Consider the following 21,862-nt stretch of genomic DNA (forward strand, 5'->3'; position numbering starts at 1 on the left):
CCTGTGGCCTGTAAGGGGTGGGCCAACTGAGTTGCAGGTTCATGCAGCAGATGGATATGCAAATTGCAGCACTTGGCAAAAACAGGATGGGAAGAAGGTGCCTCTCGGGTTTTGGGCTCGAAAGCTCCCAAAGGCTGCTGGGAATTACACTCCCTTTGAATAACAGTTATTATCATGTTATTAGGCTCTCTTAGAAAGTGAGGCTTTAAGTGTGGGGCATGAGGTTATACTATGTCCCCAATACCTATTTTAACCTGGGTACAGGGGACACCTGTGTCTCACCGAATTGGACATGCTCAAGAAGCCAGTATAATTAAATGGTAATGGTATATTCAGGACAGAATGAAGCCAGGGCCCAAAGGGCAAGCATTGTTGCATGAACAAGTATTTGATCCCACACTTCCAGGTTCTTTAGAAATGAATAAAGAGAACCCCCAGGAGCAAGAATCCCCCGTAGGTGGGGACTGCCTTTTCAGCAGCTAACGGCAGGACAACAGCAGCATGCTTGCTTCACAGATGGCTCAGCCCGGGTGATAGCTGGAGCCCATTGCTGGAAGGCGGTCGCCTATAACCCTATGTCTCAAAAAACCTTGGGGACCCAGGGGAAAGGAATCAGTAGCCAGTATGCAGAATTGTATGCAGTTTACCAGGCTATCAAACAAGAGCTAGGAGGACAGTGTTATTTATACATTGACTCATGGTCAGTAGCTAATGGGTTAGCAGTTTGGATGCCAGAATGGGCTAAACATGAATGGATGCTTGGTAACCGAGACATTTGGGGAAAGCCATTATGGCAAGACATCTGGCTATGGAGTTCCTCAATGATTATTACTGTGTTCCATGTTGATGCTCATGTGTTGCCTACCTCTACAGAACACCTATATAATCAGCACGCGGATCGTCTGGCTAAGACCGCATCAGTGGTTACAGCTGCTTCTTTGGAACTAGCCCAATGGGTTCACCAGAAAAGCAGTCACTTGGGAGCCAAAACTGCTTCCAGGTGGGCACAGTAGCCTGGGTTACCTGTAACTCGTGATCAGCTCCAGAGAGCCTCAAATCAATGCCCTACTTGCCAAATTTTGAATAGGCGAGCAATTCCCCATCCCACAATGGGGCAAATCAAGCGTGGGCTTTATCCTGCACAAATATGGCAAATAGAGTATATTAGACTTTTGCCCTCACATTATAGAAAGATTTATGTTTGTACTGTAGTAGATACATTTTCTGGGTTTTTGGTGGCCCACCCACATAGGCGGGCTACCCAACAGACAACTATTAAAACTTTGGGAATTATACAACTCTATTTTGGCACTCCTCAGCAGATCCAAAGTGATAATCTGCCCACTTTACAGGTAAGTTAGTTCAGTGTTTTGCTAAAGCACACCATATTGAGTGGATATATCATATCCCTTATTATCCACAAGCTGCTGGTCTTATTGAAAGAATGAATGGTCTGTTAAAAACCCAATTAAAACGCCTAGGGCCCCTAACTAAATGGATGGATGATTTGGAGGGGCCACCAAAGTTCTTAATAACCGTCCCTTAGGAAACACCACTCCCCAACGAAGAATGTTGGGAATTACAGCCGCCATAGCAAAGGATAGAAAGAAAAATATACTTTCGAATACCCCTCTGCAGTACCGGAAAATACCTCCCTCAGCATCTGTCCCTTATCGAGCTACTGAGGAAGCTGCAGGTATAGATTTAACCAGTACTATTGAATGTATAATTTTCCCGGGAAAACAACATATAATTCCTACAAGAATTGGTTTAATATTTCCCCCAATACTTTTGGTTTATTAGTTGCACGCTCTGGATGGGCCTTGAAAAGAATACAGGTACTGGGGGGAGTAATTGACCCAGATTACCAAGGAGAAATCAAATTTATATTATATAATTCTGATTTAGAACCTTTCAAGGTAACTAAATATGACCGTATTAGTCAATTGTTGCTCTTACCATTACCGCATCACCCAATTGCTGAAAGTACAGGACCAACAATGGTCACTGCAAGGGGAGCTCAAGGCTTTGGCTCCACAAATTCCAGACGGAAACCAGGAATAAAAGTATGGGTTCGCAAGCCTCCCCATTCAGAGCCACAGGCCGCGGAGGTAATAGCACAGGGCCCCTCCGCCACAGTGGCCCTAATGTACCCTAATGATGCCACCATATATTATGTTCCCAAAACTTTTCTTTCTCTCCGTAAATGGAAATAGCTGTTCATTTGGTAGAAGATCCAGACTATAACAACTGCTAAAGATTGCTCCATGATGGTGGAAGCCCCGCCAAATGTAACAGTGGGTCAGCAGCTGACACCGCATTGTTGGACCAACTGCGCGCATCCCGTCGGACCTGTCATGGACTCTAAATGGACATTTAATCTTTGATCAAAAACATATTAGACAAACCCGTTATAAAAATTTAACTATGCGAAGTAATTATAATTTTAGTATACAATTATTGTCAGCCACCCTCCAGAGCGGAGGTATGTATACTTGTGCAAAATATCAAAAAGGTACCCCTGATAACGTTTACTTAAAGGTCAGTGTATATGTTAGTGTTATTCCTAATCCTACCAGTGCTTTAGAGACTAAAAAGTTATGGTTACATTTAACTAACGAGGTAGTAAATAAGACTGCTTTGTGTTTAAGAGATGGTGATACCCCCAATAGACTTCTACAGGCAAACATACTCGGCTTTAGAAGAACTTACACTAATTTTAAGAATATAGCTGGAACTGCTCACCTCACTTGGCAACCAATGAGTGATACAAAGGCTTTAAAACACTTCTACATCCCATTAACAGGTACCCTTGCTATGGATTGTCTATGTTTTAATTGCTCCTACATACCTACCTATTGTCATTATTCACAAAGAGTAAAAACCCTTACCTTACCCCTTGCCTTACCCCTTGGCTAGTATTAGTTATGTGGGGATACTATTAGTCCCCTAAAGTCGCCGGCCCCTAAAGCTTGTAGTGTAGGACAAATTGCACCTTTAATTGCGGAACACCCAGCTGTAAAGCTCCGTCCCGCTCGTGGTTTAAGTGCTCATTGTGATTCTAGCGTGAATCCATTACCTGTAACCGCAGTAGCTGCCTTGGCTGCTTTGCTATTACTCGTACCTGGTTTAGTTGTTGAGTTACACAGAACTGTAGAACATTTAGCATGTGCCCAACCTCAGTAATCAATGACACCACCCATGCCGTCAGCCATTTCTTTAGAATTGCAAGAGTTACAAAAAAATGCTTTAATTCGCCAAGCTGCTTTAGATTATTTATTTTTGCTGCATAAGTTAGCTTGTACCAAAATTTCTGGCATGTGTTGTTTTAATGTTACAGATCGTACTTTATATTTAGATGATATTATTAAAGATTTACAAGATCAAATACATAGTATCAATTATTCCCCTGGTCTCTTCTCATGGCTCCCTACAGGGTGGAACAATTATTTTAAGGATGCCCTTTTACTCATTATAATAGTCTGTCTTCTGTTCCTTAGATGTTAGTTGTGTATGTGTTTAAAACAGGGGCTTTCAGTTCGCCTAGTGTCCTGTGGATAGGTGGAAATGTCAGGGCCCATAACGTACAGAGTTCATTGACCCCCCCCCACAACCTTCCAAGGACACTGGGCCTGGGCCCCACACAAAAGAATGTGTCTGGGCTCAGGGCCAAAGATGGCCACTTCGGCCTTGACTCTAAGGCACAAGTTACAAAGAATATGTCCTGCATCATGTTCCTTGTCTGGGCTGGCCACCCTGACGGGCACCTGACAGGACTTTAAAAACATCCCATCTGTGGGAACAAAAAAAATAAAAACACCCCATCCGTGGGAACAAGAAGAAATAACTCCACATATCTAAATGTCTAAAACCCTGAGTCAGAACCCAGAGAGACCTTAGGATGAAAGAGAGTCACAGGCATAGAGTCATTGGAAGTCTCACTGAGGAAAGGACTCTTTGCCTCAGACCTAGACAATCGGCACTCCCACCCGCCATACAAGCTATTGGGACTTCCCCGGCTGATTGTGGTGTGGATGTTGTAAGTACCGATTTGTTGTTCCCCTTTATCCCTGCTCCTTGTTCTGTCTCCCTTTATCAACAAACTTTGATTGCTTAAATAACCAAGTAGCCTTGGCAGTACCTGTCATTCCTTGCCCTTTGCAGCTGTGGGCAACAGAGAGTTAGTTCCTACACGTCTTTTCCGTGCATCCCGTTCTGATCGTTGCAGATTGTTGTTACAGGGATCTGTGTCATTCGAGGACGTGGCTGTGGATTTTACCCGACAGGAGTGGCACAGACTGGACCCTGCTCAGAGGATCATGCACAAGGATGTGATGCTGGAGAATTACAGCAACCTGGCATCTGTGGGTGAGGACTGTTGTCCACGTAGCTCCTGGTAGCGTGTGTTTCCTTTCTTGGCTGCTGTAAGGCGTGCAGCCTTTGTAGAGTTTAATGATACTTTAGTTTTAGATTCAAGGGTCAGAGATGATTGATCAGTTTGGGGCTCTTGGAAAGGTGTGTGTGTTCTCACTTCCCCCAATGAAAGGTTTAAATGGGCCCCTTCCTTGTGCAGCTCATGAAGATGCACCTTCCTCCTCCATCAGAGGCCCTAAAGCTCAGACAACTTGGCCCACGTCCTGTGCCATTTCCCATTAACAGGCCTCTGCGTGGCCAAACCAGAGATGATCTTCAAGTTGGAGCGAGGAGAAGAGCTGTGGATATTAGAGGAGGACTCCTCAGGCCATGGTTACCCAGGTGAGTGAGCAAGAACTAGACGTGTGGAAAACAGGGGAAATAAGAGCCCAGGAATTCAGGTGAGGCCACTTTGGGCAGTGTTTTCCAGGAATCTCTTTTTAGAGGCCCTTGCTCTTTGAAAATGACCGGAGGACAGAAGGTCTGCATGCTTCAGATGCCTAAGTCACACATGCCAATATCGTGCTTCCACTTAAATGCTCTCTCTCCCATTTTATCTTGATTTTTGGAGTTATTTGTCACTCTTATCTATCTGTGCCTGCCTCATCTTAGACATTTATTCTTAGCTAGGTATTCTCAGTTGCCTTCCCTCCCTCCATTGCCTTGCATGCCTTCTGTTGTCAGGCATGCATTCATTTAGTGATCTGCCAAATCTAAAATGAGTGTCGACTGTATGCTGGTCACGTTCTAGGTGTGGGGATCCAGCAGTGAATAAACTAATATCTCTGTTCTCCTGGAGCTTGCAGTCTAATGGAGGAAAATGACTACAAACAAACAAATACATAATGTTTGGTGGTGAAAAGAAAATCAGTATAAGATAAGAAGGATAGACAATGATGGGGCGTGTGCTGTTATGGAATGTGGTCAGGGAGGATTGTGAGGTTAACATTAGTGCACCAGCATCAGTGAAGCGAGAGGGATGGAGCCATGTAGATTCTGAGTATTCTGGGCGGAGAGAACAATATGTGCCAAGCCTAGTCTGAATGATATATCCTAGGAATAGCAAAGAGGCCGATGTGGCCTAAGGGTGGGTGATGAGAGTGTTCACAGGTGATATCAGAGAGTGAGCTAAGGGCCAAATTATGTAGAGTTTTAGAGGTTATGTGAAGCACTTTAATTTTATACTGTGACAAAGGAAGCCATTGTTGGGTTTTGAGTGAATGAGCGATATGGTCTGATTTGTTTTGAAAGGATCTCTCTCGCTGCTATGTGGCAACAGTTCTGTTGGGGATAATGCCCTCAGGCATGATAATGACCTTCGACATCAGAAGATTCCAACTTTGGATCAAACTATTGACTATGATGGATATGGGAAAGTCTTCTACAAGAAGATTGGCTTTGTTGGACATAAAAGAACACACACAGGAAATAAAAACTTTGAATGTCATGAATGTGGGAAAACGTACTGCAGGAAATCAAACCTTATCGAACATCTGAGAATACACACGGGGGAGAGACCCTACAAATGTGGTGAATGTGTGAAAACCTTTAGTGCAAGATCATACCTCATTGCTCATCAGAAAACTCACACGGGGGAGAAGCCCTTTGAATGTAATGAGTGTGGGAAATCTTTTGGCAGGAAGTCACAACTCATTCTGCATTGGAGAACACACACAGGGGAGAGACCCTATGAATGTACTGAATGTGGGAAAACCTTTTCTGAGAAGGCAACCCTCACGATTCATCAGAGAACTCACACAGGGGAGAAACCCTATGAATGCAGTGAATGTAGGAAAACATTTCGCGTTAAGACATCCCTTACCCAACACCAGAGAACTCACACAGGGGAGAAGCCCTATGAATGTGGTGACTGTGGGAAAAACTTCCGTGCGAAGAAATCCCTAAATCAACATCAAAGAATTCACACAGGCGAGAAACCCTATAAATGTGACGAATGTGGGAAATTCTTCAGAATGAAGATGACTCTCAATAATCATCAGAGAACTCACACAGGTGAAAAACCCTATCGGTGTAATGAATGTGGGAAATCGTTCCGGGTGCACTCATCTCTTGGGATACACCAGCGAATTCACACAGGAGAGAAACCTTATGAGTGTAATAAATGTGGTAATGCCTTTTATGTCAAAGCACGCCTCATTGAACATCAGAGAATGCATTCAGGAGAGAAGCCCTATGAATGTAGTGAATGTGGAAAAATCTTCAGTATGAAGAAATCCCTTTGTCAACACCAGAAGACTCACACGGGAGAGAAACCTTATGAATGTAGTGAATGTGGAAATGCCTTCTATGTGAAAGTACGCCTCATTGAACATCAGCGAATTCACACAGGAGAGAGACCCTTTGAATGTCAAGAATGTGGGAAAGCCTTTTGCCGGAAAGCACACCTCACAGAACACCAGAGAACTCACACAGGCCGGCCGTTGCCTTGTACTCTGGAGAAAGCTTCCCCGTGAAGACTCCTCTCACCATTGGGTCAAGCCCTTTGGGCCATCTGATCACCAGGGCACAGAGTGCACCTGTAACAATCTGGCTCCTACATTGATATGGAAATATGTCCTGCTCCTTTGGGGGATAGCTCATTGTTGCTTTCATTTCATTTGGGACTCTCTAATTAGTGGTGAGGTTGAACATCTTACCTGTTGATTGGCCCTTTGGGTTTTTCTTCTGCGCATTGACTGTTCATATCCTTTGCTCATTGTTTTCTAATAGGCTGTTTATTTTTTACTTCTTGGTTTAAATGTTGTGTTTTTGTTGTTTTTTTTAACATATGAAAATATAAAAATCCTTTTCTAGTCGTGTGTGTTCCAAATATCTTCTTTCAGACTGTGGCTGGTTCTTTAATTTTGTTAATTAAATTAACAATTAATCTGCTGAGGTTTTATGTTTTAATATTATCAATTTCAAAGTGATGATATTCTCCTGTACTTTCTCCTAAAGTTAAGGTTTTCCTTTCAACATTTAGAATTTTAATGTACCCTGAGTTTGGTTTTGAATGGTGTGAATTCCACAATATATAATACTATATTGCTTTTAAAAAGTTTACATGTATGGTATCATACTATGTTTAAACTTCCTCAGCTTGCTTTCTTCATGAAATATGACTGTTCTAAGATCTATCCATGTGGCTAGATATGTCTGGTTTATTCATTTCTCTCTCCATTCCCTTAGCGAGAGACCTTTGTACTGTTTCTGTGTTCAGTGTCTAAATCTAGAAGTGGAACTGACGGGCCACAGGGTGTAGGCAGTGTGCCAGTTATTACGCTGTTGTGCCCAAGCTCCCAAACCACCCTTCTTTACTGTGCTTGGTCATGCTGGGGCTGTGACTCTACGAAACGTGTGTCCGTCTTGCCAGCAGCTCCGTGTTGGGCCTCGCCAATAAGAGGTACTAAATATCACCTGTGAGCCTGGAAGGAAGAAGGCGCTTGCTCCTTTTTTCCTTCCTGTGAGCTCCCTCTTTATCCGAGTGTCAGGCCAGCATCGCTTCCTCGCTCGGGCAGCCGCAGCTCCTCCTGGAGCAGCAGCTTAGTCCGGTGTGCAGTTTTCCAGCACTCACAGCCTGATGGTGCCCCGCCCTCTCAGAGACGCTAGCAGCAGCCGACTGGGCCGCTTCCTTAGAGGCGTGAGTCCCAGCCGCAGGCGACCCCTCCTCCAGCCTTCTAATTTTTAGTAATTCCAGTTTCTTCCCCTGTTACCCTTCTGCAGTTGCTACCTCCGTGATAATTTTAATCTTTTCTGTCTTTTCAGTTACGTGGTTAGTAACTTCATAACTAGTTAAAAATTCTTTATAATAAGTTCTCTGTTGAAATAACTGGTATGGTTCCTTTCTCCTAGCTGGGTTCTGATTGATACAGAAGTTTTTGAACTTGACTAAATATTGAGTTTTTTTTCCTTTTAAAATTGTGCTAATTTATACTCTCATGAGCAGTTTGAGACAAAGTTTACATTTTCCCATATTCACCAGGACTTCTTATCAGTCTTTTAAATTGTTACCAATCTGAAAGGCATAAAATGGCCTTGAGCCTTTCCATCCATGAATGTGGTTTGCCTTTTTATTTCTTAACTCATCTTTTTTGGCCTTCAATAGTATTTTATGGTTTTTGCCAAGAAATTGTCTTTGAAAGTTAATCTTTTAATAGAAACTTTGCTCATATACATGTATATACATATATATTTCAAAATATAATGATGCATTATGGGGGTTTATATATATATTTATATGTAATATATGTATGTGTGTATACACACACACAAGTATCTCCCCTGAAAACATTTTTGTTTTATATATTCATTTCGTTTTATCCACATATTCACCACCTTGGTTGCTCTTCATTCCTTTCTGCCTCCCCTCTGGGACTATGTTCTTCTTTGCCTGAAAAATCCCCTTTAGTGGAGGTCTGTTAGTGGCAAAGCTCTCAACTGTGTCTGAGAATGTTTTCTATTGCACCTTTTTTGATAAGCAAAAGCGAATCCTTTACCTTTAGTATTTGGTAGCACTATGCCATAGGTAAATTGATGTTAAATTAAATACCTTTTTTAATTTTTTTTCCTGAGTGTTCCATTATGATTGTGATGACCCAGGATATTTGAATTAATCATCAGATGCCCCCAGATGCAGCATACACTTGATATACATATTACACTGTCTGCATTTTGTATACAGCATGCCCTCACTCTCATTTACTAAGTATTAAATTTATCAAGATGCCATCTTCTCAGCTCTTCCAATCTTCAGCTCATCTGTTTAAAACATTAAATTTGATGTTTTAAGATTATTATTATTATGGAAAGTGTCAAAGAGGAATAAAAGTAATCTATAGCGACAGAAAGCAGATCCTTGGTTGCCTCTAGGGTGGGAATTAACTCCCGAGGGGTGGGCGGAACTTCCTGGGGTGATGGAGCTCTTCTGTATCTTGATTGGAGTGTGTGTTAATGGGTCTATACAATCGTCATCAAATGAGTAAGCTTAAGATTTGTGCATTTTATTGTATGTAAATTATATCTAATTAAAATTTAAAAGCAGCGATAAAAAGTTCCCTGTTGTCACACCGGGAGTGGTGTGGGCTGCCTGGGAGAAAACCAGGAATCCTGACCACTAGATCAGATGAAAGACACTGGCAGGGGGAGACTTTGTCCTCCCAAGGCTTTGGAAATGATCTTGCTCCATGAAAATAACTTTGGCTGAGGCCCCGTGGTGGGTTGTGCTGGCCCTCCCTTAGCTACCATCACTTATGTGGTATCCCCCACTGGCCAACACTGCTGTGTGTATTTGACTCCCCACAGCCTAAGCACATCCCTCCTGATTCTCCATTAGCCACCACGACAGTAGCTTTTACCCCCTGACGTGTCAGCACAGCGTCTACTAATACCCCATTAGCTTACAGCGGTTCTTGTCACCCCCTTTAGCCCAGAGCACAATGTCTGCTGACCTACCATTAGCTTACAACATCTTGTTTTATCCCAACTTTTTGCTCCAGCAGAGTCTGCCAACCCTCGCTCCCATTTGCTCATAGCATCACGTCTCACCACCCCTTTCAGCAGCCATTGCAATTTTTGCTGGCCCCCATTTGCTCACTGCATGGTGCCTTTTCACCCCTTTAGCTGGCTTAGTGACTGATGATCCTCCAATAACTCAGTGTCACGTCTTTTTGCCCTCCTTTAGACTCAGCATAGTGAGTCCCCCACCCCCCGCCCCCATCTTTAACCACTAGCATTGTGTCTTTGACTGCTTGAGGCCTGAGTAGTCTGCTGACCCCACGTTAGCCCCCATCACGGTGTCTGTTGATCCTCCGTTAGCCAGCAGTACAGTTTCTTCCACACCCATGAGGCCCCATCAATGTATTTGCTGACCCTACTGTAGCTACCATCTTGATCCTCCAGCCACAAGAGCAGAGATTAACCTCTGTGAGCTTCTCGCACAGTATCTGCTGATTCCACACTAGCCTCACCTTGCTGACCACCCATTAGCCATGAGCACAGTGTCTTTGATCCTCATAAGTCCCAATCACAGTGTTGCTGACCCTGCATTAACCCTCATCACTGTGCCTGTTTACCCCCCCCATTAGCTACTAATAGAGTGAATGCGGTGACACCCCAGGACAGTGCCCATGGACCCTGCGTTAGAGCCCATCACTGTGTCTGCTAACTAGGTTAGCCTCAACACTGTGACTGCTGACTACCTGCCACTGGTTTAGAGTCCTGGCCTCACGTTTCTCAGTCACAATATCTACTGCTGATTCTGTTAAGTGTCATCGCTGTGTCTGCTAATCTCAGTCACGAGTACAGTATCTTGGTCTTCATAAAAAGTCAGCCCAATGTCTGCTGACCCCACAGTAACCTTTTATCACTGCTGATTAGCCATTAGCCCTGCTGAAGTGGTTCCGTCTCCACCGCAGCATCAGGCCATTCACTACCTGCATGCCTGTGGCCGCTGTCCCCGCTGGTGGACCTCCGCACAGTGTGCTGACTTTGTGAGCCTCAGCATAATGCCTGGGCCTCATTAGAGGATAGGGTCCTGGGGTGTTTTCTCAGCCCGGGCCTATTTTCTGGCACCACAGGCTTTTCCTGCTGCTTCTAGCTGTTCCCCAATACCTGGAACAGGTTGCCTTACCCTCTCAGTTGTTACCTCAATCCTGAGTACGTCCACACTTCCTATTGTCTGTTTTCTTGTTTCTCCAACTGTTTCTCAACACCAACGACTGTCATATACACTGGCTGTGGCTGGGGCATTAAAGAGCAAGCAGGAGTCACAGGCTGCAGACGGAGCACCTTCCGGGCAGATCACTTTAGTTGTGGCTGCCATGGGGAAGGAGACCCTACAGAGAAGCTGCCTACTTCAGAGCCCTGGTGTGGCTCCTGGCAGGATATCTGTAGTCCTGGAGTCACTACATTTCCTCCCATTCAAGTGAGTAAAGTGAGTAAAGTGAGTTACCCCTTGCCCACTGCCCCAGCATTCCATGTGTCTGTGTGTGAATCTCTGCTTGGGAGAGACTTGATGGCTGAGAGGGAGCACACGGGGGTGCCAGCCCTGTGAGGCGTGCAGCATGGGGTCCAGCTCACTGGGGAGCCTGGGGGCCGGCCCTTCCGTCACGGAGCCTCAGTACTTCTCCCTAAAAACGGGCCTCGCAGTCCCTACCCAGAATCCTTCCGAGGTCTGTGCTAGGGTTGGAGGATGATTAACGGGGGTATTTGCTCCTTGGGTATTTTTTCAGGTCAAAACACATGAATCTCTCCTAACAGTAACTTTATGTATAATATTACTAACAGTGATCTGATTTCTAGACAGGCAGTATAGTGTAGTGGTTAAGAGCGTGAATGCTAGAGCCAAATCTGTTTTCAAATCCTGCCCCTTAATGGTTTCTTAGATACAACACCAAAAACACACACTATAAAACAAAAAGGAGATAAATTGGACTTCATCAAAATTAAAAACTTTTGTGCCGCAAAGGATACCATCGAGAAAGTAAAAAGTTGGGGCCGGCCCGGTGGCACAGTGGTTAAGTGAGTACATTCCGCTTGGGCGGCCGGGGTTCGCCGGTTCGGAACCCGGGTGCGGACATGGCACCGCTTGTCAAGCCATGCTGTGGCAGGCGTCCCACATATAAAGTAGAGGAAGATGGGCAGGGATGTTAGCTCAGGGCCAGTCTTCCTCAGCAAAAAGAGGAGGATTGGCAGCAGATGTTAGCTCAGGGCTGATCTTCCAAAAAAAAAAAAAAAAAAAGTAAAAAGTCAACCCACAGAATGGGAGAAAATATTTGCAAATCATATATCTGATAAGGGATTTGTGTCCACAAAATATAAAAAACTCTTACAACTTAATAAAAAAGCATAAATAAATAACCCAACTTAAAAATGGGCAAAGGATCTGATAGACATTTCTCCAAATGAGATATACAAATGGCCTAAGCACATGAAAAGCTGCTCAACATCATGAGACATCAGACAAAGGGAAATTAAAACCATAATGATGGGGCTGGCCCCATGGCTGAGCGGTTAAGTTCACGTGCTCTGCCGCAGGCGGCCCAGTGTTTTGTTGGTTCGAATCCTGGGCGCGGACATGGCACTGCTCATCAAACCACGCTGAGGCAGCGTCCCACATGCCACAACTAGAAGGACCCACAACGAAGAATATACAACTGTGTCCCGGGGGGCTTTGGGGAGAAAAAGGAAAAAAATAAAATCTTTAAAAAAAAACCATAATGAGATACCACTTCACATCCACTAGTCTGGCTAGAATATAAAAGATAACAATAGCAAGTGTTGGCCAGGATGTGGAAAAATTGGACCTGTCTCCTATTAGTGGTGGGATGTAAAATGGTGTAGCTGTTTTAGAAAACAGCTTGGAAGTTTCTCAAAATATTAAACATAGAGTTACCATAAGATCCAGGAATTTCACTCTTGGGTGTCTGCTCAAGAGAAATGAAAACCTATGTCCATACAAAAGCATATACACAGATATTCACAGCAACATTATTCATAGTAGCCAAAAAGTGGAAACAACCCAAAATGCCCATCAACTGATGAATGGATAATCAAAATGTGGCGTATCTATACAAGGGAATAATATTCAGTAAGAAAAAGGAAGAATGTACTGATGCATCTTACGACATGGGTGAACTTTGAAAACGTGTTACTTGAGAAAAGCCAGTCACAAAAGACCATGTATTGTATGATTCCATTTATATGAATTGTCCACCATAGGCAAAACTATGGATACTGAAAGTAGATTAGTGTTTGTCTAGGGCTAGGGGGGAGGGAGGTGGGAGAAATGGAGAGTGACTGCTAATGGGTACAGAGTTTCTTTCAAAGTGATGAAAATATTCTAAAATTCTATTGTGATGGTTGCACAACTCTGTGAATATACTAAAATTAATTGTCATGTTAAATGGGTAAATTTTATTGTATGTGAATTACATCTCAATAAAGTTTTAAAAATTGTATTAAAAATAAAAAAGATTTTAACTAGGTCAGTATTTTTAAATTTGAGTCCTCGTGATATTTTTTAAAGAAAAATAATTTAATTAGTGCATGCTTACAATTTTGAGAAAAAAAATTCCTGCCTTTTCCTCGTCCTAGCTGTGTGTCCTTGGGGAAATCATGTTACCTCTTTATGCCTCAATTTCTACATCTGTGAAATGGGGATGAAAATAATGCCTAACTCATAGGGACAGTGTGAATATTAAATGAAGTCATATGTGTAAAGTGCTTAAAACAGTGCTAGGCACATAGCTCTCTGTAAGTGTGTTACTGTTTTTTGTAGTAATGGTAAATATGATTTAATTTATCACTTAGTGATAAATCTTAGTGATGATTGTTTACAATATTGCAAATAATGTTTCATTATGAATGATAAATTACAATATTGGAAAAATGTATAATATTAGTAGTAATAATTTTAAGCACCCTGGCACCTTTAGTTTAACTCCTGATTTTGGCAGTCTCTCCCAAAGACATTACCAATATTTAACCTGCTCACTTATAATGTTTTTCTTCTTCTGATGATGCTCATACACTCATTTCTAATGTGCAGATTCCCCCACCGACAAATGCCAACTCTTCAAAGACTTCTGAGGACAGCCATGCCCGTAGGTGGTCATGCTCCTGTTCCTGTCTCCAAGTGAGGCCATATTCTGAGGTTCTGGGGCTTAGGACTTCAGTGTTTCCTTTTGGAGGACACTGGTCAACCCATCCCAGTTCTCCATGATTCAGTCCTCACTGTGGACGAACACCCACATTTATAAATCTCTACTGTTGCCAAGACTACAGATGACAAATCCCCAAGCCCTCGGTATAATAATTCCCTTGAGAAGTTCCCTCTCGGTGTGGCAGATCCCCTCTTTCACAAATACCCAAATGGCAAATATTGTACTAATTTTCTACTGCTGTGTAACAAACTTGGCAGCCTGACACAACCTGCACTCAGCACCTCACAGTTCTGTGGGTCGGAGTCCGAGCGAGCTTGTCTGGGTGCTCTGCTTGATGGTCTCACAAGGCCAAAGGCGAAGCGTGGGCTGCCCTGGGCTCTTACCTGGAGACTCAGGAAGACTCCTTTCCAGTTACTGGAAATCAGGTTACTGGCAGAAGTTAATGCCTTGCAGTTCTACTACTGAGGTTCCATTGTCTTGGCTGGTGGTCAGCCACTGGTTGCTCTCTGTCCTAGAGGCCAATTGCATGCCTCACCATGAGAGCCTCTTCATCTGCAAAATCAAGTGCTTCTCATGCTTCCAGTTTCTCCGACATCCTCTTCTGCCACCAGCAGGCGAAAACTGCATTTTTGAAGGGCTCATGTGCTTAATGAGATTAGGCTCACCTGGATAATTCTCCCTATTTTAAAGTCAACTGATTAGTAAAGTTAATTTCATTTGCATTAAAAGATCCCTTTTGCTATATAATGTAATATAATCACGGAGTTATATCTCATCATGTTCATAGGTTCCACCCACATTCAAGGGGAGGAGTTTATATGAGGGCGAGAGGGAGATTGGGGGTCTCTCTTAGGATTCTGCTTACTGCAAACACTTTTGCACTTTTTTTCTCCTTATTCATAAATATCCCACTGGCATATCTCCCTTGATGATCTCCTTTGGCAAATTTCCCCTTTCATAAATGCCTACCCATTGGCAAATCTTTCATTCCTTAAGGTGTTGGGGGAAAAAAATCACCCCATTCAAAAATATCCATTAAAATATTTCCATTCATGACCCCTTTTGACAAATCTCCCCACTGAGAAATAAAAACTATTGGTTTATCTCCCATAGATGTTTGCCATTGAAAAATCTTATTCATAAACATCCCTTGGCATATCTCTTGTTTATAACCCCTGTTGAAAAATTGCTCATTTTATAAATAACCTCCACAATACATACTTCATTGTTGCTTGCCCATTGAAAAAATCTCTGTAGTCTTAAATCGCCACCTGATGGTATAACCCATTTATGACCTTTGATGACAAATTGCCTTATTTTTTAAACACCTGTCTATTGGCATATGTCCTACTGCCCAGCTCATTTTACAAATATACCCATCATAAATATCCTTGTTGACATATACCCCATTGGCAATACATCTTGTATATCTCCCCATTCATATACACCTATCACTGTATCCCTGATTGGTGGCTCTACATTTACCAGGATCTATATTCATAAATACCTCCCCATTCCTCGGGTATAACTCCATTGATGATCAGTGGTGACAAATCTCTTTATTCTTAAATACTCACCAAGGGCATTGACAACCCAATTTGCAAATTTCATGATTGAAAATGCCAGTTAAACCTTCTCATACATTTTCACCTACTGGAGAATCTCTCTCATTGACAGCCTACGTTGACACATCTCCCCTTTCTTAGATACTTCTCAATATATCCCACACTCATGAGCACTTAATAAGTGCAAGTTTCCCACTCATAGATACAGGTTTATTGGCATACTTGTCTCAAACCCAGGTTACAATACTTGTCATTCATAAAATCTCACCAACTTGAATATATCTCTTATTGATGACCTCCACTGACAAATCTCTGTATTTATAAATTTCTGCCTATGACTTCTTCCAGCCAAGATGGAGTCACAGGGACTGGATTTACCCTCATGCCTGCAACAAACAAAAGAAACAGACAAAATACATGAAAAAAAAAGGTATTCAGGACACTAGATATCAGGCAATGAAGAACAGTGACCCTGAGAAAAGTCAAACAAATGAGGTGAGCCCTATGGCTGGTCCAGCAACCTTCCTTGAGAGAATTTCAAGGGCACTGCACAGAGAGGGGGAAGTGAGGGAGAGGCTGGTGAGTTCCTGAGGTGAAATGGAACTGAGAGTCTGAGGAGAAAAGGCAGCTAGAATTCATGGGACACACCACCAGAGTGGAGAAAACTGCTCAGAGAGAAGAAGAAGATCAAGTGATCTGCCTAGGATCCTCAAGTATTCAACAGAGTACCGATCAGCACACGTGTGAGGAAGCTAACTGACGCTAGGGAGAGAACCATCTGAAAGGGTAAGAAGAAATGATGTCTGATGCTCACGCAGGGCTGGGAATAGGGCCTGTTCTCACCAGGCAGACTGGAAAAATAGGGCATTGGATAGAGAATTCAAGAAGCTATTGCCTCCGTAGTGGGGACTAATTAGCCTTAGGCTAAGTACTACTCCAGATACACCTAAAAATTATATAAGCAAGACCTGTAAGGATCAAACTGTTTCCAAGTAACTTAGCTGTGTCCAGAACAAAACTCAAGATGATTTCTAGAAATGCATAAATATACAGTACCCAACAAAGTAAAATTTACAGTGCCTGGCATTCAATCAAATGTTACCGGGCGTGCAAAGAGGTAGGAAAGCAGGATACATGATGGGAATAATCAAGCAATCAACCCACCCAGAACTGACACAGAATTAGCAGACAAGGATATTTTAAAAGTTATTATAAATGTATTCCACATGCTCAGAATGTTAGTAGAAACATGGAAAATATTTTAAAAGACCCAAATACAGGACTTATACTTCTGGGACAATGGAGTAGATGCACTTTTCCCTATTCCTCCCACTAAGTACAGCAAAAACCCCTGGAAATGATATTTATAAAACAAACATAAGATGCTCTGATGGAGCCGGCCCCGTGGCCGAGTGGTTAAGTTAGTGCACTCTGCTTCGGCGGCCCAGGGTTTCGCCAGTTCGGATCCCGGGTGTGGACATGGCACTGCTTGACAAGCCATGCTGTGGTATGCGTCCCACATATAAAGGAGAGGAAGATGGGCACGGATGTTAGCTCAGGGCCAGTCTTCCTCAGCAAAAAGAGGAGGATTGGCAGTAGTTAGCTCAGGGCTAATCTTCCTCAAAAAAAAAAAAAAAAGAAAGAAAGAAAATAGTTGCTTTATTTCATCCAAACAGTGTGGAAAAAAATAAGGCCCAACTCCTACCCACACCAAGAAATGCCAAGTGAAGAGTTTATATTTTCGCCCTCAACAGGCTGTAAAAAATCATGCCAAACCTCTGCCACCTTGGCAAAAAAAAAAAAATGATTATGGAACCAGGACTTTTGTCCCCACTGGGTGGTGATAAGCCCTCTCCTATGTGGCGTCAGTGGAGACCATCTAGGGAGCCTGGACTTCCTCTCTCACATGGCAGTATCAAGGTACCCCTCCCTCTCCTTGCAGTGTGGCGTCATTGGAGGCCATGTAGAGAGCAGTAAGGACGCACTGCCACCCCTTCCGGCCAGGGAAATCACAGTGAAGCCCTACTCGGGGGTGGACCTCTCAGGCCTGCCCAACAGGAGCAAGGAGCTTCCCCCCTGTTTTATCAACAGAGGCTGAGCAGGGAAACTAGAGTTAACTAGAGTTTCCCCCATACCCGGCATCAGCAAACTGGCACCCTCCACTCCTTTTTCCTGCTGGAGAGGTGTCAGAAAAAGCCAGCTTAAAAAAGACCCAGAGTCTCATAACATAATATCTAAAATGTTCAGCTTTCAATTGAAAATCACTTGTTGGGGCGGTCCGGTGGCTCAGCAGTTAAGTGCGCATGTTCCGCTTCTCAGTGGCCCGGGGTTCACCGGTTTGGATCCCGGGTGCGGACATGGTACCACTTGGCAAAAGCCATGCTGTAGTAGGCGTCCCACGTATAAAAGTAGAGGAAGATGGGCATGGATGTTAGCTCAGGGCCAGTCTTCCTCAGCACAAAGAGGAGGATTGGCAGTAGTTAGCTCAGGGCTAATCTTCCTCAAAAAAAAAAAAGAAAGAAAATCACTTATACCAAGAACCAGGAAGATATCATACTGAATGAAAAAAGACAATCAATACGTGTGAACACTAAAATGACTGAGATGTTAGAATTATCTGACAAAGATTTTAAAGCAGCCAAAACAAAGTTTCAATGAGTAATTATGAACACATTTGAAACAAATGACAAAATAGAATCTCAGCAAGGAAATAGAAAGGATATAGAAGATATAAATAAAAACCAAATGGAAATTTAGAACTGAAAAATACGATAACCAAAATAAAAAACTCAAAAAATGAGCTCGTTGGGGGAACAGATGAAGGAATCAGTGAGTTGGAAGACAGAAGGAGAGAAATTACCCAGTCTGAACAGCAGAGAGAGAATCAAATTTAAAAAATGAATGGATCTTCAGAGGTTTGTGGGACTATAACGAAATATTTAATGTTCATGTCATCGGAGTCCTGGAAGAGAGGAGAAATAAGGCATGACTGAAGAACTACTCCAAGAAATAATTGCTGAAAACTTCCTAAATTTGGTAAAAGAGAGGTCTACAGATTCAAGAAGCTGAGTGTTTATCTGGGAATGTGTTTATTCTTCCTTCGTTTTTAGATTTTATTTTTATTTTTTTTATTTTTTATTTTTCCTTATCCCCAAAAGCCCCCCAGTACAAAATTGTATATTTTAGTTATGGGTCCTTCTAGTTGTGGCATGTGGGACACCACCTCAGCATGGCCTGATGAGTGATGCCATGTTTGCACCCAGGATCTGAACCGGCAAAACCCTGGACCACCGAAGTGGAGTGTGGGAACTTAACCACTTGGCCACGGGCCAGCCCCAATTTTTTAGATTTTATTGTTTTTTATTCTTCCTTCTTTTTTTTTTTTGAGGCAGATTAGCCCTGAGCTAACATCTGCCACCAATCCTCCTCTTTTTGCTGAGGAAGACTGGCCCTGAGCTAACATCCATGCCCGTCTTCCTCTACTTTCTATGTGGGACGCCTACCACAGCATGGCTTGACAAGCGGTGCCGTGCCCACACCCGGGATCTGAACCGGCGAACCCTGGGCCGCTGGAGCAGAACACGCGCACTTAACCACTGTGCCACCAGGCTGGCCCCTCTTCCTTCATTTTTAAAAGATGGTTTTGCTGGGTGTAAAGTTCTTTTTATTCTTTTTAAGATTTTATTTTTCCTTTTACTCCCAAAGCCCCCCAGTGCATAGTTATGTATTTTTAGTTGTGGCTCCTTCTAGTTGTGGCATGTGGCATGCCGCCTCAGCATGGCTTGATGAGCGGTGCCATGTCCACACCCAGGATCTGAACCGGTGAAACCCTGGGCCGCTGCAGCAGAGTGTGTGAACTTAACCACTCGGCCACGGGGCCAGCCCCCTCATTTAACTTCAATTACCTCCTTAAAGGACTTATCTCCAAATACAATCACATTGAGGGTTAGGACTTCAACATATAAATTTTGGGGAGGCACAATTCAGTCCATCACAACCCATAATGTCCAACAATGGGCAAAGAGATAGCCTCCGAGTAGTGGTTTGATAGAGAATTAGAACAGGCAATCGAAACATTTGTTGTCTGAAACTCAAGGAGATAAAGGCATGAAGGGCTGACTTAGACCTTCATAAGTGTGTGCTCACACTCAACACGGCGGGAAGCCAAGGAAGGGTCTCTAACAGATAGATTCCTTCACAGTTCAGAAGGATCCGGGAAAGAGGAAGTGGGAGAGGATGCTGGTATGACTGCATGGTTTCCCCCCACATCACCTCAACTTTCTTTTTTTCCCTACCTGATTCAGGGGTCCCAGGACCAGGGCTGCAACTGCAAGTGCTGGAAGCAGGGATGATCCCTAAGCAAGAAACTTTAACTGTAATTTTAAACATTTATGTCAGAATTTCTAAGGACCTAACGCGATAGATTGTGCCTTCACCTCGTCTGGAAAAATTGGTGTTGACAGTGAATGCAGCTGTGTTACCTGCTAGCTGACCTAGCCCACTAGTTCTATGCCTATGTAATGATACCCTCTATGAATGGGAGCGGACTGAAGGGGAAGCATGTGCTAGACTAGTATTGCTGCTGACAATCTGGACCAGCACAGTGGCAGAACCTATTATCCCTTCCAAAGATGGAAAAGTTTGGGTCAAATTCACTGATAAATGGAGAGGAGGAGGAATAGTGACTGAGAGTAAAAGAATGAGCAGGTTCCGCAACAAGGGAAATCCGTTACCTCGGTGCCCTGAGAAGCTCAGAGCAAGAGATGATATTGTCTCCTAACCCAGTTATACCAGATGCCTGAAAGAATGAAGCCACATGTTGCCAAGACTACTCCTACTTTTGGAACCTGACAAGGTCAAACGGAAGCCTGCAAACCTGAGTTGTATTGCTTTGGGAGATGAACTGGACCAATTGTCGATGACTGAGTGGGACTCTACTAATGTGCTAGTTTCTTTTGAGTATTTTGTTTTATTTTGGAAAGAACACAACAGGAGATCTATCCTCTTAACAAAATTTTCAATGTGCAGTACATTATTGCTGACTATAGGTATGGTGTTGTATGTGGGTTACATTACTATCATACTATGATATGGCGTAACACTGGCATTGCTGCTAAGATTATATTTATATCGATGGTCAGATAGATCAGGAAATTGAGTTAAAGACTCTTCAGGACATAACACTGATGGAAAATTACTGGCTTGAGGAAGAAGTGGATTTAGCTAAGCTTCAGCTAATGTCTATGCTAAATAGTTCTGCACAAGTTTATCATAAGGTATAAATAGAGGTAGCTCAAACGGGAAGAGTAATCAAATTAGTATCAAAATATGAAAAGTGTATAATGGCTTTATAGGGTGGATTTGTTTTTTACTATTACTGTATGTCATATAAATGCTGTACTAAGAGTAGATGCCAAGACAAATACATTTTGCTGTGAAAGACCCTTCGCCCAAAGGCCAGGGTGGCCTGTGTAGTAAATACTTTAACCTTACCCAGAGAGAAGTCCGGCCTTTGCCTTCAGCTTCTTGGAGGTAATCTGAGCCCTTTGGACTGTCATGCTTGATGGAAATGTCTTTGTTTACCTGGGGGCCTTGTGCCATTCAGATAGTAACTATGTGATTTAGGGTGGGGGCTCAGAGCCACATCAACAGCATGATGAAATGTGGGGGCTTTGGGTCATGAGGCTCGGCCTCCCGAGGATTGGAAACTGAGATCAGCCATGTGAGCAGTCACCTGTGCCTACATGGTGGAGCCCCCCTGAAGGTTCTGGACACCAAGTCTCCGGTGCGTTTCCCTGGTGGGCAGCACTCCATGCTATTGTCACACATCAATGCCACAAGAGCAACGCTGTCTTGATTCCACGGGGAGAGGACAACGGGAAGCTCTGCATTTGTTACTTTCCTGGACTCTGCCCTCTGTGCTTCTTCCCTTGGCTGATTTTAATCTCTATCCTTTTGCTGTAATCAAATGTAACTGTGAGTATAAGAGCTTTCAGTGGGTTCAGTGAGTCCATCTAGTGAATTATTAAAACTGAGCATGGTCTTGGAGACCGTTGAACTTGTAATTGGTGTCAGAAGTGAGGGCAGTCTTAGGTGGGGACTGTCCCCTCTAACTTCTGCACAAGATTAACATACAAACATCAATTGATTTTCTATATACTAGTAACTAACAATAAGAAATTGAAATTAAAACCCAATACCACCCAATAAAGTAGAAATAAG

General features: G+C 43.2%; 1 protein-coding gene across 4 annotated transcripts in view; it reads left to right on the forward strand.

Moving 5' to 3' along the window:
- ZNF157 (zinc finger protein 157) overlaps positions 1-9,463 on the forward strand; it is a 51,529-nt gene extending 42,066 nt beyond the window's left edge. For 2 of the 4 annotated variants that reach the window (XM_070258633.1, XM_023634175.2), the window contains exons 3-5: positions 4,242-4,368; positions 4,574-4,755; positions 5,665-9,463. In XM_070258633.1, the coding sequence (XP_070114734.1) occupies positions 4,683-4,755; positions 5,665-6,887 (1,296 nt within the window). In that variant the 5' untranslated portion in view covers positions 4,242-4,368; positions 4,574-4,682 and the 3' untranslated portion in view covers positions 6,888-9,463. The remainder of the gene's footprint in view (positions 1-4,241; positions 4,369-4,573; positions 4,756-5,664) is intronic. The other 2 variants (XM_023634174.2, XM_005614184.4) reach the window with 1 other exon arrangement.
- The last annotated feature ends 12,399 nt before the right edge of the window (positions 9,464-21,862 follow it).

The sequence above is a fragment of the Equus caballus genome, chromosome X (assembly GCF_041296265.1).
Source record: "Equus caballus isolate H_3958 breed thoroughbred chromosome X, TB-T2T, whole genome shotgun sequence".
NCBI lineage: Eukaryota > Metazoa > Chordata > Mammalia > Perissodactyla > Equidae > Equus > Equus caballus.